At 37.3% G+C, this 12,382-nt stretch overlaps 1 protein-coding gene across 2 annotated transcripts in view; it reads left to right on the top strand.

Annotated features, from left to right (window-relative positions):
- Positions 1 to 12,382, top strand: part of LOC128893065 (venom dipeptidyl peptidase 4-like) — a 242,056-nt gene that overhangs the window by 1,924 nt on the left and 227,750 nt on the right. The window contains exon 2 of one of the 2 annotated variants that reach the window (XM_054153814.1): positions 3,469 to 3,681. The exons of the other annotated variant lie outside the window; for it this stretch is intronic. Coding sequence (XP_054009789.1) covers positions 3,655 to 3,681 — 27 coding nt within the window. The 5' untranslated portion in view covers positions 3,469 to 3,654. The remainder of the gene's footprint in view (positions 1 to 3,468; positions 3,682 to 12,382) is intronic. 2 annotated transcript variants of the gene reach the window in all.

Here is a 12,382-nt window from a genome sequence, read left to right as displayed (position 1 = left end):
TTTTCGCTAAGGAAAAAGTTGTTTGAAATCATCTCCCGAACCACCCTTTTCAAGAAGTTACAACATTTTTGGGACACCCTGTATGCGCGTAGGTTTCGCGCATGCGCGGCGCGTTCGTAAATTTACGAAGATCGCGTCGACGCGTCGCGTTGAATTAGAAATTCGAATAGACCGCGTTTCGTTCTAATCTAAAATGTAGAAATTGCGAAATTCCTTTGCTTAGTGTGCGAGGCGATGGGCGAGTTATGTGCGAACATTCGGAAACAAGGCGCGATGGAATAAGGAAAGTGTAGCGTTTCTTTTGTTAATCAACGTTTCCATCGTGAGGTTACGTACAGTTACGTGGCGTTTGGAGAAATGAACATATTGCGAGGAAATGTCATTCGCTGTTGTGAGAATTTTCAGTCAAGGACGAAGTCGGTGGCAGAAATTCTTTCGATGGAGGTAACAAGCGGGTCTGCTCGACTATTATACTTTTCAAATATGGAAGACTCGCGATGTATGTACGTTGACAATTTTATGACAAGCGACGGTTTATAGGTTATAATGCAACGTGGATTGTTTTCTGTATAGAGAGCAATAAGGATTTCGGTTTTGGTTGATCGCTATCCATAAATTTCAATCAGGGAAACGATTTAAACGTATTTTGATAAAGCTTAAAAATTTAATTTCGTTCGGAATCGACGAGCCTTTCGTACGAATACGATCGAATATTTTCGAAAGTTGGAGAGTACATATAAAACACGGCAATGGTTTTCTCTCGCGTATTAGCAGATATTCATTGATATCTGGAGTGCAGTTACTTCGTGTTGGATTAAACGGTTAATCTTGTTCGCTCAATCGCTCATAAATTATTTATTTATAACAGATTGGTCGTTTATCTTGGCGATTCAAACTAAAGCCTGAGATAATTTTGTAGCCAATAATATCGAGCTTCTTAGAAAATAAAAGTAACAGCGTGTCGAAATGATTGAACACTGTTACATTTGTAATCCAAGCAACAGTAATTTTTTCTTTATCTATGTAGAAATTTGTGTCGCGTCACGATCAGGATTAACAATTTAATCCAACGCGCCTGTTGCGGGGATTAAAAAAATAATAACACGGTAATTCCCGCTGCCAAGGAGCGCGTGGACTCGAATAAATAGTTTAAACCGGATCAAAAATGTCGGAGGAGCTTTTCGATATTACAGTATACTCGATTACGAACACAATCATAAAACATCCAGCGCGGGTATTAAACAAGAAGTCGATAACGTGCTTCGTAAACTTTTTGCGGTAATTCTAGGACTATTTTTTATTCTTCGTTTATTTACTAAATTCAACTACATGGTTTTCGACACTGAAACGATCGAAACGAAATGATAGCAATGTCGCGATTGTTTAATTCGGTTATTCTGTTTGTTTGTTTTTCTTTATTGTCCTTCTTTGTTGTCCTGTCGGACAGTTTACACTTTTCCTGAGAATACAAGATTAGAATATTAATAAAACATATAATACTTAGTCTATAATTTCTTACAATAACTACTGTCTATCGCTATATTACGTAACTTAACCTAACTGTTTCCCTCTCTAATACTCTAACATTGTAGACCAACGACCTCTAAGTGCTTTAGATTGAACTATTTCCTATTTTATATTTAAAATGTTACCAGGCAACTTTGCCCTATCTTTACTTATTCGTTAATCTACACAAAAGTGTTTCTTTTTTTTTTACATTGTAAGATGAGATTCCTCTAAGAAGGATACGATTGCTTTATACAGGGTGTCCCAAAAGTCGGGGAGGAGCCGGAAATGAGGGGTAGCTGAGACGTTTCTGAACAACAATTTCCTTTGCAAAAATGTCGGATGGGGCTTCGTTAAGGAGAACCTTCGCTAGGTGGCAGCGTCAATGTCCTTCGATGCACGTCGAGTCACTTGTTCGCGTACAAGCGCGGTCGCCAGTGCGTAGCCTTCGCTACCGCGGCCGCTCCAACGGTCTACGCGCGCTCTGATTGGTCGGGGTTTTCTCTTAATATCTCCTTAACGAAGTCCCATCCGACATTTTTGCAAAGGAAATTGTTGTTTAGAAACGTCTCAGCTACCCCTCATTTCCGGCTCCTCCCCGACTTTTGGGACACCCTGTATATCTTAAGTTTGTCTAATGCTAGCAAACTATAGATATTCGAGTTATTTTCTTCAATTCCTTTTCCTATTTTTCCGTACAATTCGGTTATTCTAAATTTTCATTTCAATTAGGAATTATGCTTTACAACGAAACACAAGTTTAAAAAATGGCGCTGTAATGAAGGATAATTCTCGTACACCGCTTGCACTCCTTGGAAACCGATTCCCGTTAATTATCATAAAACTTTAAAGGGGGCTCGGAGAGATTCGCGGAGGGGAAGAAAAAAAAAGATAATTCAGAACTTCCGTGATTAATGAAGTAATTCATTCCAAGTAAGAAGTTGTATTTCATTTCGCCCGACTTGCGTTCTTTCGACCGAAATAATCTCTGGGAGGGGGAGAGTTATAGCGGGGGGGCCGAGGGGTCGTTGCAAAGAGTTCAAATCAACCCCCAAATCCCGTAATAACGAATAGGAACGCGTTTACACGTTCGTTTACGCTTATTCGTTTCCGCGGAAATGTACAATTTTTCCAAATAAATACAGTGGCTGTAGATTATATTCGTATACCGATCAATTTACGAAAAAACTTTTGTGTGAAATTCTAGTTTCTTAACGTTTTCTTTTTTATAATCAATGATACTTTACATATTCTCGGTAATCTTTAAGATATATGTAGTCCAAACAACATTTACTAGTTAATATAATTTGTGAAATAAACAAGAAAATGCGAAAAGTGGGTAAAAGTATAGAAGCAATAAGTATTTGTATGATTCTTATGACGAACCATTTACAGTAGAATTTGTAACGTAAACATATTAGTTTATTGCTTCGTACGAATTATGAAACATCAAATTTCCAGGAAAGTACTTTTCAAAAAGGCTCTAATAGAGGAATGGAAAAAATCCCACTTCGAATAACTAATAATTTAGTTAATTTAATGCTTAGAAGAGTTACAATAATTATAAAATCAAAGGGAAATTCCAAATTTCTTTTTTTTTCATCAAGCTTTAAAAATCAAACAGCTCTGCGAATACTTATTGCTTCAATATTTCTATCGATTAATTGTTTTTTTCTCGTTAATTTCTTAACTTTCATAAATAGCTATTTTTTTTTGTACTCTATTTATTCTAGAGATTTCCGGGAATATGTAGAATGTCATTGTTTATAAAAAAAAGTAAGTTAATAAATTACAATTTTACATATTTTGTTTGGAAATTGATCGGTGTCCGAATACTTTCTACAATCACTGTAGCAATAAGTCTAAGAAACATTTCCGGAACATTCTAAATCGAGAATCTTTTTTCAAACGAATCGATTCGAGGCTAGTAGAGGACTAATTAGTGTTTTGTGGATTTTATAGGTGAATACAGTCTTCCAAAGTAGTATTATTCCTGAAAAACTTGTCGACCGACCAGACACGATAGGCAAAGTAATCGAGGGGATAGGCAAGTGAAAAAAAAAACACGAAAGTGCGAACTGCAATGTGCAAGAAAAAAAGTGCGCGCACTCCTGGTAATAAGAACATCACGAGAGAAACTCTACGACGATGACGGAAGGCGGACCGAACATAAGTGTAAGTAACTAGTCATTTTCCTGCATATAAATACAGCGAGAATTAATTTTCCCGGGACTGGAACAAATGCAATTTTATTGTTTAATGTTAGAGCAACGATGAAACATTCCCAGATTATTTATTATCAAAACTAAATGGGCTGTACATCTTGGTACTTCTTGAAAACAAATATGGAAATGATTATCATAGAGTGTGTCTCAGGATTAGCGTAAGAACCAGAAATGGAGGGTAGCTGAAACGATTCCGAACCACAATTTCCTTTGCAAAAATGTCGGATCGTGCTTCGTTTTTGAATTATTAACGAAAAACGAAACACCATTGTGGTTCAGAATCGTCTCAGCTACCCCTCATTTCCGGTTCTTACGCTAATTCTATGACACCCTGTATCCTTTGCTGTGGGATTGTCCCGATGTCGTCGTTTCTCTGGTTTTCACTCTCCAAGTCTCTACGTGTAAATATAAATTGTTTGTCTCTATGTTCTCCACGATCCTCGATATATTTTCCTCTTGCTTCTCGTTACTTAAAGATCTCCTTACCTGAGTTCCCAGAACTACTGATATTTAGTTCCAGTGTTTTCTAAAACGCCTGCACCCTAACATTTTCTATTCCACCACCAGTGCTCCTAAAACTCTCGTTAAGACTCTGTATTTATGTTTGCTTGCTACCAGGTTCTCTATATTTTCCTCGTAGAATGTTTATAACTCTCCACTCCTCAGATGTTTCTCTCTATCCCTGTTTCCAGCAGAGGTGAGCAAAACTCCTATGTGGTTGAATATTTTCAACAATAAATGAACATCTTCTGTTATAAATGTAAAATATACTGATTCTCTTGAAATTAGAATTAGGTGAGCAAAACTCCTATGTGGTTGAATATTTTTAACAACAAATAACGAACGAACATCTTCTGTAACCAATGTAAAATATACTGATTCTCTTGAAATTAGAATTAGGTGAGCAAAACTCCTATGTGGTCGAATATTTTCAACAATAAATGAACATTTTCTGTAATAAATGTAAAATATAAGGATTCTTTTGTTTCCTCTTGAAATTAGAACAATGCTTTCAGTGCATTGTTTTTACTCCCTTTCGAGTTAAATCTACAAACGTATTTCTCTTTACAAAGGAAGTTGCTTTCTAGAATATATTTCTGAAATTTCTCCCTTTGTAAAGAAACCTTTATTCGCAATGGAAGATGAATTTTCTTTTCGTCATCTATCGTTCGGATGAAATTTCACTCGTCCCTGATTTCCAGAAATCAATTTTCTCCACCCGCGCCGCTTGTTTCTTTGATAATACACCTTTTTCAAGGTTCCCTCGCTTAGCCGGTCTCCTTTTCTAGATTTCCCTCGTCCACGAAGTTCTCTGATCTCGAAACCCTTTTTTCTAGGCTTTATATATCTCTCTCTCCGGGTTTCCACGTTTTTTTTTTTCTTCTTCCTGCAGTCTTCTCTCCTAGGCCCCGTTTTGTCTCCCACAAAGATTGAGATTGAATAATTTAATAGCGAAGCCGAGGAGATGGTGCAAGTTTATTTTTTCATGTCACTGTGCTCTCGCTTCTCATGGAATTAAAACGAGACACAGCAGGCCTTCTCAACCTATGCCTCGCGTCCCAAAAGTGCACAATTAAGTTGAATATGCTCGTTTAAAACTGTGGTCAATTCCTCGCATCGAGTTTCTTGTAATATTCTCTTCTTCGATGGTTGGTTTGCTCGGTACTTAAATATTTTTGAAACGTCTTTATTAACTCGAATACTACTTTTCTTTGTGTCTCGAAGTTGAATATGCTCGTTTAAAACTGGGGTCAATTCCTCGTATGGTTTTTCTTCTAATATTCTCTTCTTGTCTTCTTGTCGTCTTCGATGGTTGGTTTGCTTGGCATTTAAATATTTTTGAAACGTCTTTATCAACTCGAATACTACTTTTCTTCGTATCTCGAATATTTATTGAACACGTCTTAAATTTAAAAATTCAGCATCTTAGTACATAACAAAAAACATTGAGTCGATCTTTTCCTACGTAATGTAGGATTTATTATATGATTAACTATATTTATAAAATGCTGACTTAACTATCAACGAAACTAAAATGAATAGAGTCCGCTCAACGATCCGCTCTACGTCTATTCGCGCCGTCTTTACCCTTCGACTGCTCAATTAAATCTGTCCTCGACGCTTCTTTCTCTACCTCCCCTTAAAGTTAAGCACTGCCCAGGATTTTTCCTAGGCAGGGGAACGTTGTTCTAGGCGGCCTCGCCGAGGCGCGCTTGGACAACATCAGCCCAAGTGACCAGGTCATAAATTAAACTAAACTAAAGCTACGTTACAGTATCCTTATACCTATCCTATAGCTAACGCTCTCTCTCTTTCTCTCTCACGCACACGCGCACATTCCCACTCCTACAGTAATGTATCTCGAAATAATTCATTTCGCAATCTCTTTTCATCTAAAACTTCATTTTGAGAATCACTGCGGTATGTCCAGTTTTAAATAAGACAGAGAATCCGTCCGAGCCACTCTGGACGATCTTAATTACGGTCGAATTCGTTATTGAGATGCGTGCACTTCCCGTTCGCTTCGTCGCGAATGGAAAAATACCGTCCCCTCGATTGTTTTCCAGCCCTCGAGATGTATTTTCATTTAAGAATTTACGAGGTCGTTTTAATCTCGAACTGGGATTAACGCTTTTACGGGCGGAAACCCGAAGTGTGCCCCAACAATTTCAATGATACTACGCAGATCGTTAACCACACTTTTAGCTCGGAATTACGGGGGCTGTTAAATTCGGGAAATGGTTTTGGTAATTCCCCGCCATGGAAGGAACGTTTACCGTGATCCCGATCATCCAGATTAAAAAATAATTCACAATCTTGCCGTTACCCCGTCGACTATAAACAAAAAAAAAAAAAACAACGTGGTGATTCTTCAATTCGTTATACTGGACTTACACTGCACGCTAAAATGAAAACGCGACGGCAAAAAAAAAAGCAGGTTCATTTATAAACCCGCTGTAAATTTTGATTCGAACGATAGAATATTTATGTCCATATTGTATATCGCCGTAAATAAAACGAGGCGGTATAGTGTTTTATCCACGACTTTCGTTCGTTTCGTTTCGTTTCGATGACACAAATTTTAACAGATAAACAAGCGTTTGTTTTCCATTTGTTACACGATATTTCAAAGTAACCGAGAGTCTCGCTCGTTTTCCGTGTGTATTTCGTCGTATTTCGAGCGTCAAATACTCGCGGCAAACTCCACGCGCAGAAATTCAGGTCTGGTTGTAATGCACACGCGTGAGAACCCCAGAGAAGTTTATGGGAAAGCTCGCGATACATACTATGCATCGAAAGTTCGTATCTTGGCGTCGATTCGTTACGAGCACGTCTAACTTCAACCGGCAATAATTCAAAAAGTTGATAACCGATAGTCACGCGAAAGCGTCATGAAATGTCACGCTACACCTGCATGGATACTTTTCGCATCGAATGGATCGAACGACACCGAAAGATAAAGAACGGGAAGAGCAAAGATTGCTATCGTTCCGTTTTACTCGAATACTTCTCGCGCGATCCATCACCTTGGGAAGTAAAATAAGAAAAAAGAGAAGCAAAGAATTGGCGAGCTAGAGTTTGCCTTTCGTTTAGCGCAGTGTTTGCGAAGTAGAGAGCTCGATCTCCAAACCGGTACCGGTAACATTGTTAACACTTTTCAAAGGGTGTTTCTTGACATACAATCACCTCGAGTTCGATTGACGACTTTATATTACGGGTTTACCGGATGTAAGTATCTTTTATTAGAACGAAATATTCGTCAATGTTCGATTTTAACTTCTAGTGAACTCGTATTATTTGAATTGTTGCCAAGCGTTGCTCTACAGTCAGTGTAATAAGTATTCGTACAGAAACCAATTCAAAACTTCATGTATTTATTTTATTAATCAATTTTGGGGGAAGTAATCATTAACCAACATTCATAAATATTTTTAGAGTAGAATTTGCGTAAATTAAAGTTTTAAATTAACTTTTAATGTTAGCCTCTCGTTTCTTTTCTTCTTGATTTTATTTGAAATTGGTTGCTGTAGGAATACTTATTACACTGACTGTAAATATATGAACACTCGACCAATGACAATGTCAATATACTATTTCTTCCATCTCTTCCAACATTTTTGGGACACCCTGTATTCGTTATCCGTTATTCGAATAAAATTTCTCCCTTTTCCATTATGGAGTTTGAGGTCCACCTTAAAATAGTGCGATCGATGAATCACCCGTTAGCATTCATAACGATTTATTTACCAAGCTTTATAAAATTATCCTCACGAGTAATTCCCCAGTCCATATACATTAAAATATTGCTATGATCTGAGAAGCGAGCTAAAAGTACGATTAAATGCATTTATCCGAGTGAACAGTTACAATTAGGATGATAGGTGGATCCCTAGCGTACAAACAGTTTGTTCCTTGACAAATCCATATAAAATTAAAGAAAATTTAAAATTTAACACGTTGGTCGTCACGTCACCCAGACATGGGTGACAGGACTTTTCGTTAAGGAATTTAAAAAATTATTTCCAAATGTAAGCCAATAATGAAAATAAATCTGGTTAGGTTTCGTGAATTTGGTGACGTTAAAAAATTCTATACTACGATAATGTTAATTTATGTAATCTTCGATAGTTTCGAGACGTAGTTTTAACTTTCTAATGATTTTCGCGAGTTTCGACTTGGCAGCCGACGTGTTAAAGAAGTTTTCCTGTAAATATTTCGAATTGTCCCAATCTATCAATGTTTATCCAGCAATTTCCTTCAATGAGCCTACTTTATTACTCACTTTTCGTCATAACCCTCTGGGCGTACGATCGAAGTACGAGACAACACTGTCACCTGTTTAACGATAAACAGGGTCGATTTAGCTTGACCCAACCTATCCTACAAATCCTTATTAGAGCGACACTTGGCTAATTGCGCGCTAGTTCTATTGTGCAAGAGGGCATGCGGCGGTGCTAAGTGCACTCAAACTGGTACGAGGTTTAGATAAAGCGATAATGAATGGCTCCAGATACTGTTTATCTCTAATGAAAACTCCTCGTTACAAAACTACGCGCAATTACAATTACGCGGCGTTCCGCTCGTTTAACTTTCTATTGGCGTTCGCGCACGCCGATCGCGGTTACCCACGCTCGCAATCAGTTTTTTGAAGCTTCCTTTTCAGCGGGACTGTAAACGCCGACCCGTGAAACGGATTCGATCGTTTCAAACGCATAGCCAACTGATTGGGGCTGTGGACTTTGCGTCATACCGCATTGTGCGATTACTGACGCACAATTGGAGTGTTCACACTAAGTAAAATTAAAGGAAAGTCAAAGGAGAGTCAATTTTCAAAAGATATTTGACTCTTAGTATTTTTCCTCCGTCGAGTTCGTTAAACTCTTTACTTGCATCTTGGGAAAACTAAGTTGAAAATACCACTTCCGTTACTGAATTAGTGATTCAACAGAGTGTTTAAAAACACCACGTTATAAATTCTCATATTACAAGAATGATAGAAATTGAAGATAAACCATGAAGTAAGAACGTTTAATTATTTTTGGGGCTTGAACAACGTTGAATTGTCCTAATGAAATTATTATCAATGGCTTCGTAAGATATTCGACTCCTAGTATTTTTCCTTCATCGAGTACAGTTCGTTAAACTCTTTGCTTGCATCTGGGGAAAATGCTGATTTATGATTTATTTTGTTACGTGCCGATATTTTTCATTTTATTTTTCTTGATTTCGTCGGCAGGAATGTGTTCGAGATGGTTTACCATCCCGAATTCGTTCTAATCGAACACAGACCTAGCCTTTGACGGTAGCTAGTAGAATCAAACATGAATAGAAAAAAGAAACACATTCCTTCCTTAAAATCAACGTCGTCACGCCATTTTTATCCTGCTGGCGGTGCCGGCAGGGTAAATCATGAAATATTACAGTGGCGTATACATGTATAATTGTTGGGAAGATGAGCACACCGAATATTACCATCGCGTTCAAATATTACGGTTACAAATAACATTGGAAGAAGGACATGTAAATATCGCGCATGTAGGTTAAACCTTTATTTTGCTATTTCTTTTCCATGTACGCTCCGAATACCGAAGCCGTAACTCGAATAGCAGCGTGATTCGTCCGCGCACGTTGTCGCTAGGACGAATCGAGCGGTTTGGTGGGCGCGAGGAGCGAGACGCGGTACAACTCGTAAACACCAAAATTCTTGCGTGTACCGAGTCGCGAAATCTTGAACACTTTTTCTATAAACTGGCGACGATCACGTGGTTCTAAGATCCTTTGTCTCCAAAGCTTCTAGAACGTTCCATCGAGTTTACGTGGTCGAGGAAGGCACGAGCCTTCTCACTTCTCATCGTACAGTCGCGAACGCGTGGTATTAGTCCGTGGAATTAAGCTTGAGTAAAGTTGCCGTATCAAAGTAAATTCATTTGTGGAAAGTGAGTGATAGGCAAGGACTCTTATTCCTTGATAAAATTATTTTATTTTAATTTATTTGAAGTATTTTAGATTTATATTTTCTTTTTCTTCCCGTAAATAGTAATTTCGTTTTCGATTACGTTAATATTAATTCTTTCACGTGTGTGTGTTCTCCTTCAACAACAGGGCGATTCGAAGAACGCGCAACGACGAGATCGGCGTTACTTGATTTATATTGTAAAGAGATTTAACGGTGAGTTGATTTTTCTTCCAAGCAATATTTTCTTTTTGTATAAATATTTATAAATGTATTTTATTGTGACCACTCGGAATATCAATAAATGATATTTCATTTCCGGGGAATCCTTCATTGATGTTCTCGGGTGGTATTTCCATTCATATTTTCAAAAAAATATTATTCCGACAATTTTATTGGGTTCTTTATTATATGCAACGATAATTATTTTGTGTTCTTTACTATATGAAACGATAATTTCATTGTGGTCTTTATTATATGAAACGAGAATTTCTGGTTTCTGGAATATCGATAAATGATATTTCATTTCCGGGGTAACCCTAACTGATATTCCAGGAACAAATATATATGTATTTTTCTTTTTCATTGTTTTTCTTTCTTAAATGCATAACTGAATGCTGAACTATGATTTATTTTGTTACGTGCCGATATTTTTCATTTTATTTTTCTTGATTTCGTCGGCAGGAATGTGTTCGAGATGGTTTACCATCCCGAATTCGTTCTAATCGAACACAGACCTAGCCTGAATTTTCGACGATTTCATATGTATATTTTCTGTATGAGATTATAAGGAAAGAAAGTGTGCATATTAAATCTTGTCGACCTAACGTACATTTGGTTCAAGTCACATTAATCAATCTATTATTATAATCAATACCACAAAAATATTAATCGAATAAATATTACAGTGGCATGTTAAGAATAGAACATTTTTATAGTTAAATTAACCGCTCACATGCATTTGAAATCCAAAATCTCAAACAAAATAGAGGACATAGAAATTCACATACGAGCCAGGGCCCGTACGGGACTGCTGCGACAAGGACCTGACCTTGCCGATAGGCAAGTAAAATATATATAATAATAATATTTAAAAATTATTTAAGCTGTGACGCAGGAATCTGTGTCCCACGTCACAGCTGAATTGGTGTCAGAAGTGGGATACTTGTTGCTAAAGCTCATTGTGAATTTCTCGCTTTTATTGAAATTAAATTTTATAATTGCTTTTCAAAAATATCGGCACGTAACAATTTTTACCGAGAAAAATAAGTTGAAAATACCATTTCCGTTACCGAATTAGTGATTCAACAGAGTGTTTAAAAACACCACGTTATAAATTCTCATATTACAAGAATGATAGAAATTGCAGATAAACCATGAAGTAAGAACGTTTAATTATTTTTGGAGCTTCAACAACGTTGAATTGTCCTAATGAAATTGTTATCAATAGCTTCGTAACCACGTTTAGACCGTTTTTAATTAAACTAGAAGAAGTATACTCGTTATCCGTTGTTCGAATAAAATTTCCCTTTTTCCATTATGGAGTTTGAGGTTCGTTTTAAAATAATGTGATCGGTGAATCACCGTTAACGTATAAGGGAAGGTAGTTTCGCTCCAAATTAAAAGTAACGCACGCGACCCGAGAAGATCGTGCTTAAGGATTCACAATAAAAGTTGGTACATGCAAGGGTAAGCAGGAGCATTCACTTTTCATTTGGTGTAATTGCACCTTGGAAATTCGAGGAATTCGAATACTTTATCTTGCCCCCTCCTTCCTTTCCTCGGTTCATGCAGAGGCATCGGGGTCACGAGTTAGTCGGGGTCGAGATTAAAATATGTAGCAAGTCCGTAAAACTAGACTAATTGTGAAACGGAATTTCCATTGTAAATTCTGTTTATCTCAACTTCCGAGTTCTCGCACTTGTCAGCTCCTCCCAACACCAACCTCGGGGTTATCTTTTGCTTTGTTTATTTTACGTAACACTTATTATCGTGTTACGCACGCCGATACTCGGTGCGCCTACCGCCAACTAAACACACTTTTAAATTTTATTGAGAGTCGAATCTTTGAATTGTCTCTTCGAAAAGATCAGGTTGAACGCAAAGATAACGAGGCACATCTTCCTGACTATTTCAAATTGTTTGCTTATAAAGAAAGCAATGTTCATTTATGTTTGATTAAATGTACTTCAAATGT

The sequence above is a fragment of the Hylaeus anthracinus genome, unplaced genomic scaffold, assembly GCF_026225885.1.
Source record: "Hylaeus anthracinus isolate JK02 unplaced genomic scaffold, UHH_iyHylAnth1.0_haploid 2, whole genome shotgun sequence".
Classification (NCBI taxonomy): Eukaryota; Metazoa; Arthropoda; class Insecta; order Hymenoptera; family Colletidae; genus Hylaeus; species Hylaeus anthracinus.
Note: the sequence above shows the minus strand (reverse complement) of the source record. Positions and strands in the feature narration are given on the sequence as shown.